The sequence below is a fragment of the Apodemus sylvaticus genome, chromosome 21 (genome assembly GCF_947179515.1).
Source record: "Apodemus sylvaticus chromosome 21, mApoSyl1.1, whole genome shotgun sequence".
NCBI lineage: Eukaryota > Metazoa > Chordata > Mammalia > Rodentia > Muridae > Apodemus > Apodemus sylvaticus.
The window spans coordinates 4,528,120-4,550,874 of record NC_067492.1 but is presented as its reverse complement, the minus strand read 5'-3'; the positions used below and the strand labels follow the sequence as shown (position 1 = coordinate 4,550,874).

At 48.3% G+C, this 22,755-nt stretch overlaps 1 protein-coding gene across 7 annotated transcripts in view; it reads left to right on the top strand.

The window, feature by feature from the left end:
* Trim67 (tripartite motif containing 67) overlaps window positions 1–22,755 on the top strand; it is a 40,782-nt gene that overhangs the window by 1,222 nt on the left and 16,805 nt on the right. For 6 of the 7 annotated variants that reach the window (XM_052167063.1, XM_052167062.1, XM_052167060.1 and 3 more), the window contains 2 exons: window positions 19,620–19,715; window positions 21,789–21,911. The exons of the other annotated variant lie outside the window; for it this stretch is intronic. In XM_052167063.1, coding sequence (XP_052023023.1) covers window positions 19,620–19,715; window positions 21,789–21,911 — 219 coding nt within the window. The remainder of the gene's footprint in view (window positions 1–19,619; window positions 19,716–21,788; window positions 21,912–22,755) is intronic. 7 annotated transcript variants of the gene reach the window in all.

Sequence of the window (22,755 nt, the reverse complement as noted above, 5' to 3'; positions counted from 1 at the left end):
CCAGCCCTTCATGCGTCTATGCATTCATTCGTCTATGCATGCACACATCTGTCTGTCACCAGTACGGTCATGGATCTATATGTTCATACAAGCATGCATGCATCCACCCAAGGATGCCAGCAGTCACTAGCTGACCTACGCTCAGTGGACACGTGCCCTGCACTGGGCATTGGATTGGTGGGTTATGAAAACGTCTTGTCAAGTTTCCTTTCTGAGACAAAGGGTTGCCGAAGCACAAAAGCAGGGCTCTCATCCAAAGCCTGAGGCACTCTGTCAGAGCTCCCTTTCCCCCTTGTAAGGGAGAGACAGGTTCTAACGTGAAACCGTTATCAGCCGGCCATAGGGACCCATCTGAAGTCTTCCCTGACTCCGTTGCCAAGGCCGGGAGGCAGCACCCCTGCTCAAGCACCCTGGAGCCTTGTTCTTCTTCTATCTTAGCCTCCGTCAGCTTCACCCAACAGAAAAGGCTTGTCCCTTTTCAACTCCCAGAGAAGAAATGGCTCCTCCTTTACTTAGTTTCCAGCTAGTTCTATGCCCAGAATTCCACTAAATCTGAAGAGAAGAGGCAATGTCTCTTGGGCTATGCAATAGATTTGGGGGGGAAGGAGGGGGTGCAGGGAGGTGTTTGTCCTTTCAGGAAAGGAGTGTGTTTCCCCCCCCCCCCCAGAGTGCTTCCCTTGCCCGAGGCTCTGCTACTGAAGCTCTGGAGGAGCCTCAGACCAAGTTTTTACTAAGAGACCAAGCACCACTGCCTACAGCCTCCCCGACTGGGCACTGGCCTGGGGGTAATGCTACTCTTAGCAGCGTAGACCCAGTACTTTGCTCTCCTCTTTTCCTAAAGCCATGACCGTCTGCCTGGCCCTCCGCCAGCCCTCAAGACAAGGTCAGGGCAGTCCTCACCTGACATTCTATCCGTGTGTGGCAGGACGAGCCTCCTTAGACGAGCAGGTTAGAGCCGCTTGTTCATGGTGCATTTCACACCCCTCCTTCAGAAACCCACTAGAAGGTGTAAGGGGTACTCAGGCGGTCCAGCAAGAATTATCGCCTGTAATTACATACAGTGGAGCCATGGGAAGCCAAGGCAGCTTGCCGAGGTAGCTCAGTCAGACAAACTGCAGACAGATACAGACGTAGCTTGTCTGTGTTTACTTTACATACTTTCATCTGCTACAGTAAACATACATTGCAATAATAATTTAATATTTAGAGGAAGTTTAATTTTATTTTTTTAGAGATCCTCTTTTACTTATTGTATAGTTCAGGCTGGCATCGAACTCACAACCACCCTCCTTCTCAGCCTCTTAAATGCTGGGGTTACAGATGTAAGCCGAAACACACAGCTATATTTTTTTAAATGAAAAATATAGGGGAGCTGGGTGGTGGTGGCGCACGCTTGTAATCCCAGCACTCTGGGAGGCAGAGGCAGGTGGATCTCTGAGTTCAAGGTCAGCCTGGTCTACAGAGTGAGTTCCAGGACAGCCAGGGCTACACAGAGAAACCCTGTCTCGAAAAAACCAAATCCAAATATATATATATATGAAAAGGTCCAGAGAACCCTTTGGAAATCTGTGTTGGAACAGGAATCGTGTTTGACGTCCTAGAGTGGGGTCCTCAGCACAGGGTAATGTGCACTCTCTCTCAGCTTCCCCTGGCACTCTGAAAGGTCTGGAGATTTGGCCAGCAACACTAGTGATCCTGCAGTACAATTGAGAATCCATCTCTCTGTCTCGAACCTTCCCCCTGCAGAGAAGCCCGGCTGTAGGGTCCCACAGCCTTGGTTCCACATCTCAGCCTTGCGAGTCACTAGCTGTGTATGCGTGCTTAAGCTACTTTAACTTTGAACCCACTGTAAGTAACACCTAGCTTGGATTCTTGTGGGAAGGAGTAAGTATCCTGCTCTGTGCACAGCCCCCTGTGTGGGACTCAAACCATCAAATGTTACTTACCGTTTTATGGTATTTATGCCTAACCCCTGGATTTGTGGAAGGCTACAGGGGGCAGCACCCTGTTCTTTCAAGCCTTGTTGACTTGGAGAAAGTAGCATCTGGTGACTGTGCATATGTCTTTCTGAATTTATTTCAGTTTAATTGGTATGCTTTCTAAACTCTCGGCTGTTGTTCTTGGTGTGTGTATGCACTTTTGTGTGCCACCGTGCAAGCGTGTCGGCATGAGAACGTTTAGGAGTTGGGTCTCTCCTGCCGTCTGGGTTCCTTGGATGAAGCTTAGTTAGGTTATAAAGCTCGGCAGGAAACACCTTTACTCACCGAGCCGTTTGCCAGCATGCTGGCCTTCATGTGCTTCCTTTTGATTTTTGTTTCATTTATTTTATTGAATGTGTGTGTGTGTGTGTGTGTGTTGTCCATGTGTGTGCACATGTGTGTGGGTGCACACCTGTGCATGCACTTGTAGAGGGTGAAAGTTGTTGTCCAGTGATCTCCTCCATAGAATTCCACCTTACATTCTGAGACAAGGTCTTTTACTGAATCTGGAGTTCACAGATGGACCAAGATGGATGGCTGGTCATCAAGTCCCTGGGATCCTCCTGTCTCTGTCTGCCTCACACTGGGATCACAGACAAGTAGTGACCCCATACTCAGCCTATATAGGTTCTGGGGATCTTGTTTGGGTAGCAGGTGCTTTACCTACTGAGCCATCTCCTTAGCTCTTTGGGATATTGTTTATATTTTAATGACTGAGAATATTTGCCCCAAATTACTGTCCCACATGCCGCATTCTGTGGCATATTGCATGGTAGTCAGTGCAGCTGACTTGTTTCATCTCTTGAGTAGATGTCATTTTATAAGTTTAAAAAAACTGGCATGAAGAGATGGTCCAGCTGTTAAGAACACCTGTTGCTCTTGCAGAGGACCTTGAGATGGCTCTGTGGGTAAGACTGTGTTGTTCTTGCAGAGGATCAGAATTTGGTTCCCAGCACCCATATTGGTCTTCAGCTCTTGGGAATCCAGAGCCCTCTTCTGGCCTTGTTAGTCACTGACACTCACACACATATCCACGTGCATCTATGCACACACGAGTGAGACACACATACACCAATTAAAAATAGAAATTTAGGTTTGAAATCTCCCATTCAGATTTCATTAGCTGTAATAGTTTCATAGTCTAGAGGGCCAAGACTAATTCAGGGTCCTGTTACCCAAACATTTATAGTATTAAAGATTGCAAACCAGAGAGCTGAAGTGTGTATTTGAATTCATATGAGAGAGGAAACATGTTGCATAGAAAAATGAGTTTGATAACGGGCTAAGGTTCCAGGATCCACGGTCATGCAGTGAAAAATTAGTGGTCATCCCTGGCTTAGTGGCAACCAGTTTAATAAATGTTTCTCTTGTCAACCTCAATTACTCTGCTTGGAAATGAGAAAACCAGAGAACCACATAGATCTCTGCCCCGCACTGCGGGTAGCGACGCCATGGGCAGCACCACCTGTGGGAATACAATTGTGCGGATCTTGAGTTTGAATCTTGTACTCCAGCCTCTTAGAGCTAGGGCACCCTCCTGAAACCAGACGAGACACAATGAGAGAGAGACAGAGAGACAGTGACAAACAGAGAGACAGAAACAGAGAAAGAGACAGAGACGGAGAGACAGAGACCGAGAGACAGAGATAAACAAAGAGACAGAAACAGAGAAAGAGACAGAGACAGAGAGACAGACAGAGACAGAGAGACAAAGAGAAAGACAGAGCAAGCAGGTTCTCCTTTCCACCTTCAAGGGAAACTAGAGTATGAAGCATCTCACCGGGGGAGCAGGAGTGGCTGGAAAGGGACAGCTCATGGTCAAAGTGCTTGCTTTGAGACTATGAGGACCTGGGTTTGATCCCCAGCACCCAACATAAAAAACCAGGCATGGGGGTCCACACCTGCGATCCCAGCACTGGGGGATAGGGAAGGTGGAGATAAGAAGATCCCTGGAGCTCCCTGACCAGCTAGCCTAGCATAAAACAGGGAGGAAGGCTCCTGAGAATGAAACCTGAGGTTGTCCTCCAGCCTCCAATTACATGCACACACACATGCATATATATCCCTCCCCCACCTGCATGCACACACACATGCATATATCTCCCTCCCCCACCTGCAGGCACACACATATGTATATACCCACCACCTGCATGCACACACATATGTATATACCTACCACCACCTGAATGTACACACACATGCATATATCTCCCTCCCCCACCTGCAGGCACACACATATGTATATACCCACCACCTGCATGCACACACATATGTATATACCTACCACCACCTGAATGTACACACACATGCATATATATCCCTCCCCCACCTGCATGCACACACATATGTATACACCCACCACCTGCATGCACACACATATGTATATACCAACTACCACCTGAATGCACACACATGCATATATATCCCCTCCCCCACCTGCATGCACACACATATGTATACACCCACCACCTGCATGCACATACATATGTATATACCTACTACCACCTGAATGCACACACACATGCATATATACCCCTCCCCCACCTGCATGCACACACATATGTATATACCTACCACCTGCATGCACACACATACGTATATACCTACTACCACCTGAATGCACACACACAAGCATATATACCCCTCCCCACCTGCATGCACACACATATGTATATACCAACTACCACCTGAATGCACACACATGCATATATATCCCCTCCCCACCTGCATGCACACACATATGTATACACCCACCACCTGCATGCACACACATGTATATACTCACCACCACCTGAATGCACACATGCATATATACCCCTCCCCACCTGCATGCACACACACACACACACACACACACACACGTACACAAATACCCATGACTTGCATGCACACATGTGTATATATACCCCCTTTTCATATACCTGTATACACAAACACACGAACAGTCCAAAACAAAACAGCCAGCTGGAGATGTGGGTCTGTGAAGGCTTCAGGACTTGAGTTGAGATCCTCAGCACCTGGGTTTAAAAAAAAGGCACAGCAGCAGACCCCTGCAGACCCCTGTGATCTCTACATCACTAGGAAGGTAGAGATGGGAGGGTCCTAGGGCTGGATGGCCACTTAGCCAAGTCAAACCAGTTAATTCCAGACTATGTGGAGCATAGTCAAGGAAGCCCAGTGTTGACGTCTGGCCTCCACACACTTTCATACACATCCATATAAGCATGGTACACATCTGTATGGAAACACAAACACTTCCAGATGAGAATCTAACTTGGGGCTGGAGCGGGACTGAGAGAGACCACAGCTGATCGCAGTATGACCTTGGGCCTGAGACCACCAGCTGAACCGTGAGGGCTGCTTTTGAAAGATCAACCAGGGGGCTGGAGAGATGGCTCAGCGGTTAAGAGCACTGACTGCTCTTCCAAATGGTCCTGAGTTCAAATCCCAGCAACCACATGGTGGCTCACAACCATTTGTAATGAGATCTGATGCCCTCTTCTGGTGTGTCTGAAGACAGCTACAGTGTACTCACATATAACAATAAATGAATCTTTTTAAAAAAGAAAGAAAGAAAAACCAGGACCTCTACTTCAGACTCCCTCCGTGGTGTAAGTTTCCCAGTGAGCCTTAGAGTCTAGGCTCTTTCCTGTTCTTGTCTAAACATCACAGAATCCACATCCCAGCCTGGGTGGGCCGCCAGAACTGAGGCTTGTCACCTGATTAGTGATCCAAAGTCAGGAGACTTTAGGTGACACTGAGATCTGCTGATTATCACCTTTTAAAAACAGCATAGAACCTGTAGGTCTTGTCGAAACACGTTTTTAAATGGCTCTCCTGGGAGTGGATTAACCCTTTCAAGGACCTTCTGATGTGAAGGCATCTAACGGAGGGAGGGCTGCTGCCCTTCTGTCTATTGGAGTGGAACTCTATCTACCCTGCGCCACCATCCCACTTCTGCAAGATCTGAAAAGGTCGTGACTGGCCTCAGTGCTTCCTAGCTGCATCTGAAATCCCCACTTCAAGGAGAACATTGTGCTGAGGGATGCAGGTGGTCAGCCCTGCTTGAAAACATTGGATGTAACAGGGCCAGCCATTGAGAGACCCCGGAGAGAGAGGGGGGAGGGGGAGGGGAAAGAGGGAAGGGAAAGGGGGAAAGGGAGGGAGAGAGGGGAGAGAGAGAGAGAACAGACCAGACCAGACCAGACCAGACTGGATCTATATTTCAGTCAGAGTTCTTGCTTACCACCCACAAGCCCCTGGGTTCTGTCCTGAGCACCACACAGCTGGTTAGATTAACGCAAGCCTGTAATCTCAGTATGTGGGAGGGGCAGAGGGAAGACCAGACGTTCAAGGTCATCCTGGTATTCGAGACCGGTCTCAAAGGAGAAGGGAAAAGGTAGATGGTGATTCCTGAGCAGAGATTGTAAGGTTGCAGAATGCTGGTGAGGTCTGGTCAGGAGTTCTTGGATAGCACGCCTTTAATCCCAGCACTTGGGAGGCAGAGGCAGGCGGATTTCTGAGTTTGAAGCCAGCCTGGTCTACAGAGTAAGTTCCAGGACAGCCAGGACTACATAGAAAAACCCTGTCTTGGAGGGGGAAAAAAAGAGTTCTTGGATAGCTGCGAGACAGAATTGCAACAGAGAACACATCGTTGATGCCTGTTGACCTGGCCACCACAGAGCAAGGGACAGTGTGATCTACAAAACCCAGGAAACACTAGGATTTATCCTCTCTGGCCTTGGCACTCTTCCAAGGGCATGGGGTCCTCAGCGCCTGGTCTGATCAGTGCAGTGAAAGAGTTTTACATACAGGGCAGAAGTTGGCCAGCATTGCCAGGACAAGAAACAAGCTGCAAGCCCAGGTTGATTTTTCAAACTCATGTCAATCCTCCTGCCTCAGCCTCTTGAGTGCTGAGATTGCAGGTGAATGCCACTACAACCATGAACATTCTCTTACTTAACCTCTCTGCATACATATTGATTACTCCCATAGGTTAAGATTATGAGCACAAGGTCACATGCCGCGTATAATAATCCCAGCACTCAAATGGGCAAGAGGAGACAGAGAGGCAGGAGAATCACTTGAGACCCCCACAGACCAACCAGTCTGGAGTGTGTGCCACGGTGGCAGAAACAGGAGAGAGCCTACGAAAAAGCAATAGCTCTGCAGACCACCCTAGGCATTATGGGATATGGAGCAAAGGCTCTGGGAACCACCCTAGGCATTATGGGATATGGAGCAATGGCTCTGGGGACCACCCTAGGCATTATGGGATATGGAGCAATGGCTCTGGGAACCACCCTAGGCATTATGGGATATGGAGCAATGGCTCTGGGGACCACCCTAGGCATTATGGGATATGAAGGAATAGCTCTGGGAAGCACCACAGGCATTATGGGATGTGGAGCAGGCTTTGTTGTAACAGCTATGCTTGTTGACCTATGATCATTGACTTTGGATGGCTTGAGTGGGAACAGTAGATGCCAGATGGCCTGTGAAACTGAACTAGTCAGCGTGTGGCCTTTTCAGAAGAACATGTTCTGACCTGGTTATGGGTAAAGCAGCCCTCAGCGCTGCACAGTCGTCTGTCCTGGGAACTTGTTAGACGTGCAAGGCCCCACTGAAGCCTGGCCTAGTCAGAATTTATGTCTCAGAAACCCCCATGGGGCTCAAAAGTGTCTGATCTGTGACTGTCCCTGCAGGTCACATGGGAAGTATGTCCTTTAGAAACCGGCTCCTGGGCCCCTGGGCTTCTGGGAGTTTTGACCCGTGTTCTGCTGGCTCTGGGTGCTGGGAGTTCAGGGCCTCCTGGCTGGAGAGGGTGGGCAGTGCTACTGCCCAGTGACTTCGGCTGCCTTCCCGGGATTGAACAGAATCAGTCTGCTATGGGTGCTTGAACTGCCTTTCACCTGCACCTCAGTTGTCTTAGGAAGCAACAGAGAAAATGCCCACCCACTGTGAGAAGGCTTCCCAATGCTGGGAGAAGTCTCAGAGGTCACAGCCTCAATCGGCAGGTCAGAAAATTCCAACAGTGGAGAAGGCCAGCTCGCTCTGCCGGACTGGGAAGCCTGACCCGCACACAGACTTTACCACACACTGTGGACTGACAGCAGCATCTCATGTGTCTTAGGCGGACCTCAAACTCAGTATACAGCTGAGGATGGCCTTGAACCCCTGATCCTCCCGCATCCCCTTCTGAGAGCTTGAACAACGGGTTTGGGCTACCACACTTACTTTTTGGGGGTGCTGGGGCTTGAGCGCACTAGGCAAGCACTCTTATCCACCGAGCTGCCTCGCTTTAGCTGTATTTCCTAGGCAGGTCTTCCCAAACTCACAAGCCGCGGCCTCTTTGCTTTCAGACAAGGAAGCATGAGGGAAAGGTGCTTAGCAAACCTGGATGGCAAGTCGTAAAATATGTTTGTTTAAAAATGGCCTATGGAGCCAGACAATGGTGGTGCACACCTGTAATCCCAGCACTCGGGAGGCAGAGGTAGAGGCAGGTGGATTTCTGAGTTCGAGACCAGCCTGGTCTACAGAGTGAGTTCCAGGACAGCCAGGGCTACACAGAGAAACCCTGTCTCGAAAACAAAAACAAAAACAAACAAACAAACAAAAAAAAAAAACAAAAAAGAAATGACCCATCAAGAAGCCAGGTGTTGGCAGTGCAGCCTTTAAGCCAGCACCTAGAAGGCAGAGATGAGCCGATCCCTGTGAGCTCGAGGCCAGCCTGGTGTACAGCGCTAGTTCCAGGACAGCCAGGGCTACACAGAGAAACTCTGACTCAAAACAAAAAAACCAAACAAACCAAAAAAACAAACAAACAAAAAACCCCAAGACAAACAAACAACGGACCATCAAGGCCAGGGCCCAGCTCAATGGTCTAGTGTTTGCCCTGGGTGTAACCCTAGTACCACACAATGACAACAGAAACTTCAAGAACAAAGCAGTTTCTCTATCATTTCTCCAGAGACATTTGAATTACAATAAAAAGTAACCAGAAAGCTATGGATGCATGAGCAGCAGCAAGAGCAAGTAGATTTACTTGATGAGAGAATAGATGTGTCCGACATCCCTGAATGGATGAGAGGGATAAAGGGTTAGCAGAGACCAAGCTAAAGGGTGGGAGCAGGTGTGAGTGCTCTCGCCTTTATTCAGCAGGACAGGAGAGAGCAGGTGGTCTTCACATACCTGTTGTCTGAAAGTCTGCCCAGGTGGTGCATAGCTTTAAAAAAAAAATAGGTCAAAGGGGAGGGCTTTAAAAAAATAGGTCAAAGGGCAGGGGACAGGGCTCAGAGATTAAGAGCCCCTTTCTCCCTTCCTCTGGCAGAGGACCAGAGCTTGGTTCTCAGCATTTCCATTCAGTGGCCCACAAACATCTGTCACTCTGGGCCATCTGACAACTTCTTCTGACCTCCTTGGGCACCCACACTCACTCACACATAAACACATTCAGATACACACAGTACACACTAATAATAACAGTAACCTCTTTAAAAATTAGGTCAAGGCTGTGCTAGGCAAATTCTTGGACTTAACCCAATCCTGCAGTCTTTGATCCTAGTTGGTTAGGTAATGTCTAGGAAACTAGGAGATTAATGAACTGTGATTGACCAGGAAGGTTTCCTAGCGGGAGAAAGAAGCCCGGTTGTCACTCAGCAGATCCTCACTGTCTGGATGATCGCTTAGGCACTGAGCTATCAGCCGCTGCTGCCACTTCCTGTGTCAAGCAGAGCAGACTGTAGCTCTGCACCGCACCTCCTCCTCTGAGTTTATGCCCCTTGGGGGCCGCTACGATACAATCTGCTCATGAGAGAGTTGTGCCCTCCAGGGTCATCAGCGCCAAGGCTTCAGGGCGCACTGTTGGTCTTCCCTTGGTACACAGCCCGGGAGGTGGCTCAGTCACTAAGGGACTCACTTTTCGAAGCCAAGAACCTGAATTTAATCTGCAGAATCCACATTAAAAGTTGATCTGGTGGCTCATATTTGTAATGCTAGCAGTTGTGGGGGGGGGGGTGCTGAGAGAGGCAGGTCCCTTAGCCAGCCAGGTCTGAACAAAGGTCCAGGCCAATAGGAGACTCTGTCTCAAACGAAGGCGTGGAAGAGAGGAAGGTGCCTGAAGAGGGACACTCCAGTTTGTCCTCTGACCTCTGTGTGCACACACATACATTCACACAGACACACATACATATATACATACACATAGATACACAGACACACACACACTCATACATACACACATACATTCACACAGACACACATAGATACACAGACACACACACACTCATACATACACACATACATTCACACAGACACACATACACACACACATCTATCACAGCAAAAACAAAACAAGCAGATAATCAAGTGGATAAATACACTGAGCAATTTTGGATCCATGATATGTCCCAAAGCATGAATAAAATAATTCACAAACACCTCAGTGGGCTGCTTTGGTGGAGAAGGTGGGGAGAAAAAAATCATCCCAAGGATGCTGAATTTCAGGTAGGACCTGGGGTTTGAAAACAAAGGAAAAGGAGTTCTGGCCACTAGAAAGCAGCAGGGATCTGGAAGCAAGAGCCTAACCAGAGGCAGGAAGATGTCTGCAGTGTGTGTGGACAGGTAGCAGGGCAGAGAGAGACAGGCAGGAGTCGGAAGATGTCTGCAGTGTGTGTGGACAGGTAGCAGGGCAGAGAGAAACAGGCAGGAGTCGGAAGATGTAAGGCTGAGGGTTTGGAAGGGAAAGGACCGAGATACAGTATAATGGGCTTGTGGAAGCCACTGGAAGGGCATAAGCTGGGTAGTGGTGTTTATTTGTTTAAAATAGGTATTCTCTCTGTCTTTGTCTGTCTGCCTGCGTGCATGCATGTGTGTGTGTGTGTGTGTGTGTGTGTGTGTGTGTGTGTACATGCAGGTGGTGCCAGAAGAGGGCATCAGGTTCCCTGAAGCAGAAGTTATAGATGGTTGGGAGCCACCAGACAAGAGTGCCAGTAACAGAACTGGGGTCCTTTGAAAGAACAGCAAGTGCTCTTAACTGCGGAGCCATCTCTCCATCCCTGTGACGTTTATTACTAAGAAGGTCATTCTGATCTCCGTTTGGGAAGAATAAGAAAGCAGGAAGTCTAGTTAGGGGCTGTTGCAATGGATGCAGTTGCAGGTGGGAGAGTGTGTCAGGAGAAAGAGCACAGACAGGGAAGTTTTTGTGTTGTGTTTACATTTGTCCCTGCGGGGATGCCCTTGGCATCTTGGGCTTGTGCTCTGAAGCCTTATTGTGTTGTAGACCTGTTATCTACAATGTCTTCCGATTACTCTTCTACATTCTTATATTTCCGTCCCCACACGTCTCTCCTCCCTGTTGGATTCCAATGGCATGAGTATTGGATGGTTTGCTAGTGCCTTGTGTTTCTCAGATGCGTGGTTCTGTTTCTCCTGGTCTTTTGTATTATGTACTGGGTAACATCTGCGGATGACTGCTTCTTTCCCAGGCTGTGTCAAGCCTTCGGATTGGCATCCGACAAGCCTTAACCCCTCCTACCTTGAAGCGTTGGTCTGCCCACTTTTCACAGCTAGGAGCCTCTCGGGGTATGCTGCCAAGACAATCTCTGCTTCTTACCCAGAAAGAGGGGGCCTTGCTTCTCTCCTCCCTCAGCGATGAGGGGGTCTTCTCTCTGCTCCTGAGCGGTTATGCTCTCCTGAATTGTACAGATTCTTACAGTCTGCCTTAAACTCCCTCTGAAGAAAACAGATGAACCAATACCCAAAACTTGCCGTGAGCTTGCAGGGAACCAGAGCTTGTAAGGAGTCCTCTGAACTTAGGGGTTCCTACTCCCTAGCAGCACCCCAGGGGCCGTCACAAAACATACACAAACACATACACACACATACATATATACACATACACATATACATACATACATACATATATACACTAGGAATGTTTACAACAGGAAGCCAGGATCTTTACTGTCACTGGGAAAAGCTATTCTTTCCAGCAGTCGGTACCAGAATCTAAAATAACAGTTGTGCCGGTACAGATGGCATGTCACCATCTGACATCACACGTGTCATGCTGTCCCTGCAGCCCATCAGCGTGTTTGGAGGGGAGACTTGGGCCTCCCCAGATGAATCTTATTTTACTGTAACCATCACTGCTGAGCATTGGTCATAACACAACCCTCTTTGCCCAGCCAGGCTCCATACCTGTACCTTACTAAAACCACCTACTTTAAAAATATGACACTGTGTCTAACAGAAACGAGAAAACTTGAGTTATCATCCACCCTTCTAGCACCTGGAACTTACATAAATGTCCGCAGATGATGAAAAAGACTGACGGAAGAAAGAGACCAAGGGCCACGTGGAAGGGACGTCCAACTTGAGAGACAAAGGAAGATAGATCGTTATCCCTGCTTAAACGTCACTGGAGAACAGACAGAGCCTAGCTAGTGTCTGTGGAATTCTTACACGTTCTCACTAGTTTGCTCAGCTTTGCAGAAGACCCCTTTTGAATGGCTCAGTCACTTTTCAAGCTACTGGAGCAGACGTAGAGAGAAAAGAAGCAAGAAAAGGGTGATCTATGAGGAAATGGTAGAGGGGGACCCAAGAAAAGGGGACTCCATGAGGAAATGGCAGAGGGGGACCCAAGAAAAGGGGACTCCATGAGGAAATGGCAGAGGGGGACCCAAGAAAAGGGGACTCCATGAGGAAATGGCAGAGGGGGACCTAAGAAAGGGGACTCCATGAGGAAATGGCAGAGGGGGACCTAAGAAAGGGGACTCCATGAAGAAATGACAGAGGGGGACCTAAGAAAAGGGGACTCTGAGGAAATGGCAGAGGGGGACCCAAGAAAAAGGGACACCATGAGGAAATGGCAGAGGGGAACCTAAGAAAAGGGGACTCCATGAGAAAATGGGGAGAGGGACCTAAGATATTGATGGTATAGTGTCAATTTGGAAATTTTGGTTTCTTTTAAAAGACAGAAATATTATGAGACTATGTTTTCATTTTAATCCTAGGTGTGGGATATGGAGCACAGCAGCTGACTGTAGATTGCCTTGTGCTCTAGCAGGGGTGTGATTTTGCCAGTGGCAGATAATTTCTAAGACTGTGTGTTGCTTGGACTTCTGGGGGGCTTTTCAGAGGGTATATAATTGCCAGAGCCCTGGTAGGCAGGGTGGTGGGCTGTTGGTTACTGGTTGATCGCTGTTGTTTGGTGTTGGCTGTGGTTTGTTAAGTAACTGTGCAAAAAAAAAATTAGATATCTTGATGGTGAAGATGAAACTTGCTCTGGGGAACTCAGTCAAAGCCACTAGTCAGCAGGAAGCATATAAGGATAGTTCCCCCACCTTTCCTTTCTATATCTCTACTAGTGAAGGGTGGAGAAGGGTGGACGAGAGAAGAACCCACAAAGTAGAAAAAGACCGGCCACAGAGAGGTTGATTTTAAATAGTTGTTAGCTCTGGTCACTTAAGTGACCAAGAAGCTCATGTCCCAGTGCAGACAAGAAACCAAGAACAGTAGCGAACCCAAGCAGGGTGGCGCACGCTGTTAATCCCAGCTCTAGGGAGGCAGAGGCAGGTGGATCTCTGAGTTCAAGGCCAGCCTGACCTACAGAGCAGTTCCAGGACAGCCAGGGCTACATAGAGAAACCCTGTCTTTAAAAACCAAAAATAAATAAATAAGTAATAATAATAGTAAGAAGAGGAAGAAGGAGGAAAGAAAGAAAGATCAGCAGCATTCCACGTACTACTGAACATGCGTGGAGTCCAGTCCTTGGGGTAAAACAAGAGAGGGGCAAGGGAGTCGGGAGGAAGCCAGTGCGGTGGAGCAGGGGGAGGCGGATTGTGAGGGATGGAGTTGTCTAAGCAGAAAGGCAGGTGCTATTTACTTATTTATTTACTTAGGTAATTTGATCACGGAGATGAACTGCAACAAAGTCTCATTAGTCATTATTGTCACAGAAGCAATTCTGTTACAGTTTTCAAAACCTGATCCAAGTGGGTATTTGGTACTAAAACTATAACCTGCCTGGTCCTAGGGCAGCTGTTTTGGTTTGCAGGTGATGAGGACCCCCACCTAGCTCTGCTTGGCATGTGGTCTAGCTATGGCTGTGGAGATTCTGGTGTGGGGTCTGTGCCTGACACTCCCTCTCCACGCTTGTTCTTGTTGCTGGTGGGGAATGACCTGAGCTACTCTCTGGTCTGCAAGTGTGATGTGTGCTCATTCTCACTTTGCTTTCCCACCATTGGAATACTCTCAAGGTCTCCAGTGGGCAGCTAGTCTAACACTAGAACCGGCTTTAAAAATAGGATTCCATCTTAATTAGACTCTTATTATCCACACCTGTCAATGATGCCGCGCTGCTAACAGAGCCTGGTGTGATCTCTTCATTTCCGAGTCATCTTTACACAGCACACACATAAATAAGAGTGTATTTCAAGAATCCTGTGAGCAAAGATCAAGCCCTGTTGTGCCTTTGTACTCCAGCACCCAGCAGGGCAGTTGACACTCAGGAGACCACGAGAACCGTTATTGAGTGGTGAATAAGTTGTAACCCTAGAATGTATGCTAATGTCAATACCATAGATTATTCTCTCAGAGTAGACACTATTAACTGCTCATTGACTCCTGGGGCAGAGAGACTCACAAAGGGAGGGTCATCACAGGACAGGGTGTGAGAAGACAAGGGGACAGTTGGACATCTTTCCAGGTGCATGTTTCAGTGCAGTGGGAGCACACTGCTGGCCTGTCCTCCCTCCCTCCCTCCCTCCCCCCCTCTCTCTTTCTCCTCTCTTCCTCCCCTTCCCCCTCTCTCTTGTACTTTCTCCCTCCCCCCTCCTTCTCTCTCTCTCTCCACTTCCTGCCTGCCCCTCTCTGTCTCCCTCTCCCCTCCCTCCCTCCGTCTTTCCCTCTCTCTCCTTCTGTTCCTGCTTGCTGCCTCTGATTATTTTTCTGTGTCAGAAGCAATCAGTTGATCTCACCAGAGGACGGGAGGCAGCTGGGAAAGGCCGATGTGACTTTTCTGTCTTCTTGACCCAGAGAACACACTGGGTATAAACGTGCTTATTGGAATGGCCCTGGGTAGAGGAGGCTGGGCAGGCAGAGGAAGCAGGTTACAGAGATGGTGAATGCAGTCACTATTTGTATTAACACGATAATGTGCTTTTCCTTGCATGCCCGTGTCTATGTGAGCACACTTTTATTGGGGTGAGTAGAGAAGCCAGAGGTCTCTCCACTTTTGTTTTTTTGAGACCACTGACTGAGCCTGCATCCTATTGATGGGGTTGCTTGGCCAATGAGCTTCAGGAATCTGCCTTTCACTCCATAGGTGCTGGGGACCCAAACTCCAGGGCCCGGTGCTGGCACTGAGCCATCTCCCTAGCCCAGAGACAATGTGCTTGAATGACTTTACACAATGTCTGCCTCCAGCCATTGTCACAATTATGACTACAGGAATAAAGGCTCAGGGTGCTGGAGACTGCTTTCCTGCCTGGTGCCACAGGAGAGCACAATCTGGCCTCAGCGCCCTCTGGTGGTGGGGCTTGGTGGGGTTTGGACTGGACATCTGTCGTAACTGCCCTCTTGTGATAATTAGAAGCATGTCCTAATTGTCTCGTTCCCTTGGCTGACTTGGGGGCCATGCCACATTCAGTGAATATCTAGGCCACTGGTTCTCAGCCTTCCTAGTGCTGTGACCCTTTAGTACAGTTCCTCAAGTCCTGGTGAACCCCAACCATGAACTAACTTTTGCTGTTACTTTCATTTTGCTACTGTTATGAATTGTAATGTAAATATCTATGTTTTTTTGATGGTTTTAAGTGACCTCTGTGAAAGGGTCATTTGACTCCCCCTCAAAAAGGGTCACAACCCACAACTTGAAAACTGCTGGCCTAGAGAAAGCTGTTCCAACCACATGGTCTGCCACTGAACAGGAAACAGTATCAAACCCAAAAGATCTGGTTCATTTGAAACTGTGTCTTTAAGTAAGTTTCTTAGCCTCTGTGTGCCTCAGGAAAGGCTCGTGTGGATTGATCAGAAAGAGTTGGCAGTCCAGGGCGGTGGTTGCACATGAATCCCAGCACTTGGGAGGCAGAGGCAGGTGGATTTCTGAGTTCGAGGCCAGCCTGGTCTACAGAGTGAGTTCCAGGACAGCCAGGGCTATACAGAGAAATCCTGTCTGGAAAAAAAAAAAACAAAAACCAACCAATAAATAAATAAATAAATAAATAAATAAATAAATAAATAAATAGAGTTGGCAGGGTGCTGTCAACGGTGCTAGCACTTGGCCTGCCTCTCCTCTGAAAAGCTCATGTTAAGAGGACAAAATGCACGTGTGCTGTGATCCAATCCATGAATATTCATGAAGGGCTAGTGCTAGAAGAAAAGACTGTTCATTGCCTGGAGTTGCCCTGATAAGTCAGTGCGAACCAGGTGGCTTAAAACAACAGATCCAAAGGCCACCCAGAGACTGCCCCACCGGGGGATCCATCCCATAGAGAGTCAACAAACCCACATGCTATTGCAGATGCCAGAACATGCCCGCTGACTGGAGCCTGATATAGCTGTCTCCTGAGAGGCTCTTCCAGAGCCTGACCACTACAGAAGCAGATGCTCACAGCCAACCATTGGACTGAACATGGGGTCCCTGATGGAGGAGTTAGAGAAGGGACTGAAGGGCTGAAGGGGTTTGCAGCATCATGGGGGGAACAACAGTGTCAACAGGCCATACCCCATGGAGCTCCCAGGGACTGGACCACCAGCCAGAGTGCACATGGACGGACCCAGGGCTCCAGCCACATATGTGGCAGAGGATGGCCTTGTTGGACATCAGTAGGAGGAGCAGCCCTTGAGCCTGAGGGGGTTCAATGCCCCAGTGTAGGGGCATGCGGGGGGGGGGGGGAGGTGGGAGTGGGTAGATGGGTAGGGGAGCACCCTCATAGAGGCAGAGGAAGAAGGGATAGGGGGTTTCCGGAGGGGAAACCTGTAAAGGGGAAACCATTTGAAATGTAAATAAAGAAAATATCTAATAGATCCATCCTCCACATTGCTGGGGCTGGAGGCTGAAACCAAGGCATCAGCAGGCACATGTCCGCCGAGGATCCAGGTAGGATATGGTCCAGTAATTCCATGTATGGTAGTTCTGTAACTCAATTTTTATGCAATTCTCCATTGTGACTGTGTCAGACTTTTTGTCACTGTGACAAACTCCTGAAAGAAAAAAAAGGGGGGGGGGGAGAGATTGTGACTAGGGAGCGGCCGAGTGGGTGACGCTCATTGTGTGAGCATGAGGACCTGAGCTGGAATCCTGGCATCCAAGAATGGCGTGGCTGCATGCGTCTACATTCTGGGCATTTTTCTAGGTTGTTGGAGTTTGCTTAAAATCTGTTTCTTTTGCTTCAGGGAAATGTGTCAAAGGCCTTTGGCGGTGATGGTCTTAACAGCAGTTCTCAACCTATGGGTCTCAACTCACTTGGGGTCGAGTGACGCTTTCACAGGGCTAGCATATCAGATACCCTGCATATATGATATTTACATCACAATCATAGCAGTGGCATTATTACAGTTATGAAGCAGCCTTGAAGATAATTTTATGGTCGGGGACCACCACCACATGCGGACTGTATAGGAAGGCTGAGGTATCACCAGCACCTCTCCGGGCATATATGCCTGGTAATGTTTTCAGCAGCCTGAGGGTTAGTGAGGGCCCTTGGGTAAGCTCCCTCACATTGTCAAAAGGGGAACTCAGGCCATCGTAATACTAATGCTGGCTGGAACACTGCTACAGAGGTCAGCTCCTTGGTGCTGGGTCTCTGTACAATTTAGAAACTTCCGTGACCTGTTGGCCAAGCAAAAATAAACCATCTGTTTAGCAAATATTTAATAGACGAGCCAAGCAATGTCTCCATCTCTCAAGACCAAACAATTTAGTCAATTTAGTCACAGGAAAAGTCATCGAGGGAGGGTAGCAGAGTGAAGGTAAGGACTGCCGAGATCAGAGTCCCCTCAACCACACTGCAGGGAGAACCAGGCCCAGAACCCAGAACAGGGAGAAAAGAAACTGTTTCAGGTAACAGCAGATCCTTGATACACTTGGACATATCAGACGTGGGAGGAGGGAGTGTGCAAAACTGGCTGCCTCTGTTTGTTTGTTTATTTGGTTGATCTGCTGGTTGAAACTGTGTCTTATTCTATAACTCAGGCTGCCCGGAACTCATGTAACCCAAACTAGCATTGAACTCATAGCTATTCTCCTGTCTCAGCTTCCTGAGTGGTAGACTTACAGGTGTAAGCTCTATTTGGTCTTGATTCCTATGGTGACCCTCCAAAACACCTGCACTCAAGCCTCAGCACTGGTCCTCCTCAAAGCCTGCCCTGCAGCTGCCCGACCACTGACCCCCTGCAGTGGCCCAGTGGGTCACTAGTCTTGGGACCGCAGGACATAGGTGGCTGCTCATGCGGACACAGTGTGAGGAAGGACATGACAGACAGTTTCCAGGCCAGATGTAGCTGGTCTCAGTTAAATAACTAAAGAGCCATTTATCTCCTTGATGGTCGGTTTAAGGTGTTTGCCAAAGTTGTTCTACTTGGAGCCCTGTGTTTTGTTTGTTTGTTCTTTTCTTTGTTTTGTTTTAATGAACTTATGCTATTACTGAGACAGTGTCACAATATATACCAGGCTGGTCTTGAACTTGTGATCCTCCAGCCTCATCCTATGAATCCTAGGCATGGGCCACCATGCCAAGCCAGGTTTATATCTCGAAGGCAGCTTCCAGAATTCTCTGAGAGGGCCACAGCCCACACCTTCGCTTGGCTTGAGCTCTTGTGACGAGGTGCTTCTGCTTTCTGTGCGTTATCCTGTGTCTCTAGATCTGCTTCCAATGTTGCTTTATAAGAGGTTTCTTGAGGCCACAGCTGCATGGGCTGCAAAGTCTGAGTCAGAAGCAGAAGCTGCTGAAGGAAGTGCTAGGCCCAGAGTCTTGGGCTTCTCTCCAGTGTCTTTAGGATGGAATAGAGGAGTGTATTTCTAAGGAAGTTCCTGGAGGCTGATCCTCTGCTCAGGTGGTGTTTTGATTAAACTAATTATCCTGAGAAGAGTTAGTCTACTGTGGGTGGCACCATTTCCTAGACAAGTAGTCCTGAACTGTATAAAAGAGGAAGAAGCTAGACAAAAGCAAGTGAGCACGGATCCATGCATTTATCAATCTCTGAGCTCCTAACTGTGGCGGTGGTGTTCTGAGTTCCTGCCTCAACTTCCCTATAGCAACTAACAGGCTGTAACCTGGAATTGCCAAATGCTTTCTCCCTTAAATTGCTTGTTGTTGGGTTATCTTATCATGGCAATAGAAATGAAACTGAAGTAACTCACCAAGGTGTGCTGGGAAACAGACACGTGTTGGTCGGGGCAGCAGCTCGGTGACGCAGAGTATCTACCCAGCATGCCTGAGCTCCCCAGTTTCCCTCCCAGCCCCTCAAGGAAACAACAGCAAGAGCAAAGGGAAAGCAACCATGTATCATCTAGCCTGTGAGTCAGTCGAGGCCGTGTTTTAAGTGAAAACAACTCAGTGGGACCGGATTGCAACCTTGACTGATTCAGGGGCACGCCTTCCATACTAACCAACGTCTCCATTATGTCTTTTCCAGGCCCAGCTGTCTCAGGCCTTAAATGGGGTTTCAGATAAGGCCAAGGAAGCGAAAGAGTTTCTGGTTCAGCTCAAGAACATACTACAGCAGATCCAGGTCAGTGGGCTCTGGTGCTAGACAGACAGTGTGGCTGTTTGTCTAACACAGAAAGGAGGAGGGCAAGGCTTGGGAATAAATGGTTATCCACAATGATTTTTTTAAGACGGTTGACCTGTCTGGTTGTACAGTTGTGGGTGCTGAAGGGGCCACTCTCAGCCTGTTTACATGCAGGTAGCACCATTGGTACTTAGGCAGGCCTGTGTATTCAAATCAAAATATAAACACCTCATTTCCTAAATAAATATGTTATCTGAGTGTCTACACAATGCCTCATGCTGAGCCCGACAAACATACAGAAATTAGTGAGTCTTGCTTCAGTGAACTGTATACAAGGGGGAGAGAGTTCAAACCTGTGCTCTGCTTGAACCTGCACAGAGGGAGGCCCGGAGCATTTGCAGGCCTTGCTGGAGAAAAGGACTGAGGGCCCTGATACTTTCTTCTTCTTTATCCTCCTATACCTTTCCTCATCATATAGGTGTGTGTGTGTGTGTGTGTGTGTGTGTGTGTGTATTATACATATATATAATATATACACACACATATATACATACATATATAACACATACATACATACATATATATTCATAAATATATACATATATAATATATACATACATATATACACATATATATTATATATGTATTATAGTACATACACTCATATATATAGTGAGACCATATATCATATATGGTCTCATTATGAGTCCCAAGCTGGGGCTGGAGAGATGGCTCAACTGTTAAGAGCACCGACTGCTCTTCCGGAGGCCCTGAGTTCAAATCCCAGCAACCACATGGTGTGGCTCACAAACATCTGTAATGAGATCAGATGACCTCTTCTGGTGTGTCTGAAAACAGCTACAGTGTACTTATATATAATAAATAAATAATTTTTAAAAAAAGAAAAAAAGAAACCCAAGCTGGCCTCAGACTCTCAATACCCCTGCCTCAGCCTTTCAAGGGCTAGGATGATAGCCATGTAATGCCCACCGCCCGATCCCCACAGGCAGTCTCAACATCACTTAAGTCTGATGTTCCGTGCACACAGATGTATCCATTTTCTCTGGACGCCACCACAAGAGATCAGAGATGGAGCAGAGCCGGCAACAGAAATGGCTTCAGTTCAGAGGCCGCAAAGCAGAAGGTCACTGGCCGGCTCCTCCCGAGGCGCCTCTGCTTGGCTGGCAGATGGCAGGCAGCTCTTTGTGTCCTCGTGTGGTTGTCCCTCTGTGTGTGTCTGTGTCCTGATTTTTTTTTCTTCTTATAAGGACACCAGTCAGGTTGGACTGGGGCCACCCTGATGGCCTCATTTTAACTTCTGGGTATAGACACAGCCACACTGCGTGGTCCTGGGGCTTATGATTCAGAATGGATCCCATGGGACAACTTAGCTTGTAGCCAGGAACCATTATCTACCCAGATCCTAGAGGTCTGGAAACAGAGGCAGGCTGGCAGACAGACAAACAGACTCACACTACTTTGCTTGATTTACCTTTTCTGATTACAAAAAGCAAAGTGTCTGTTACAGAGATTTTAGAGTCCGGAAGATAGAGATAGAACTGGGAAGAAGCCCACCAAATCCCTCATCTGAGAGGTGACCACACTTCTCTCTCTCTCTCTCTCTCTCTCTCTCTCTCTCTCTCTCTCTCTCTCACACACACACACACACACACACACACACAGACACAGACACTCATTTTATATGGGATCATTCTGTAAACAACTTATGTCCTGTTTTCTTTCTTTCTCTCCCTTCTCCTCTTCCTCCTCCTCCCCCTCATTTTTCAAGACAAAGTCTCTGGGCTAGCCTTCAGATCACTGTCCTCCTGCCTCAGCTCTCGGGTGCTGGGATGACAGGCGCGCCAGGTCTCACCCAGGCTTGTTCCTCTTTATCTGTCTTTCGTTATCACTTTCCCGTGGCGTTCAGCATTCTGTGAACAGACCACAGATTGTCTCACCATACAGACATGCCACGGTTCATGGAACCCTCCCTGGTGCACAATCAGGGTTCACGCTGATTCCTCTGGACCACAGAGGCCGGCGGCGGCTCATCACAGCCCTCTGCTTCCCTAGGAGAACGGACTGGACTACGAAGCCTGCCTGGTGGCTCAGTGTGACGCCCTGGTGGACGCGCTGACTCGGCAGAAAGCCAAGCTGCTCACCAAGGTGACCAAAGAGAGGGAGCAGAAGCTGAAGGTGAGGACCTCTTTCTCTGTCCCTACTGTGCTGTCGGCACCCGACACAGGATGCATTAAGCAGTGCTGCATGGGTGTGGCTCTGAGTTGGCTGGTCCAGATGCACTCAGGAGGCAGGGGAGTTTCCAGCAGTCTCTAAAGACAGGGGCTCTGCAGCTTCCTGCTGCCTTCAAATCAGCCTGTCTTCTCCCATTTGCTCTGGACTCTTGGGTCTGTTAAGGGGCAGGATGGGAGGTTGGGGGATCCTCGTTCATCTTGCCTAATTCATGGGACAGCGACAGAAACAGTCTGGCCTGGCTCAGGTCTCCGGCTCTGTCTCCTTCAGACTCTGATATCTCATGCACCTATAGTTGGCAGTGAGTGAGGCTGGATTCTGCCAAGGAACACTGAGTCCTGTTCCTTGTCACACATTAAGTTCCTGGCTCGGGCAAAGGCTCAGAATGCCCTGGGGTGGTTCCAAGGAGCTCTGTGGTAGAGACGTCCAACACAATTAGCAAACACTATTTTTTGGGGTTTTTTTTTTTTGTTGTTGTTGTTGTTGTTGTTTGTTTTCCATTTAGAGAGGGTCTCAGGTTGCCCAGGCTGGCCTCAAACAGGTAGCCCAGGCTGGCTTAAACTTGATACATAGCTGAGGATGACCTTGAACTAGTGAAACTCCTGCTTCCACTTCTGAGTGCTAGAATTCTAGGTATGTACCATGATTCTAGGTTTGTTTGGTGCTTCGGACATGCTAGATGAAGCGCTTCACCAACAGAGCTACATCCACATCTCAGAAAATACCATTTTAGTGTATCTGATTTTTTTGAGGTAGGGACTTGCTATGTAGTCTTGGGTGGCTGCAAACT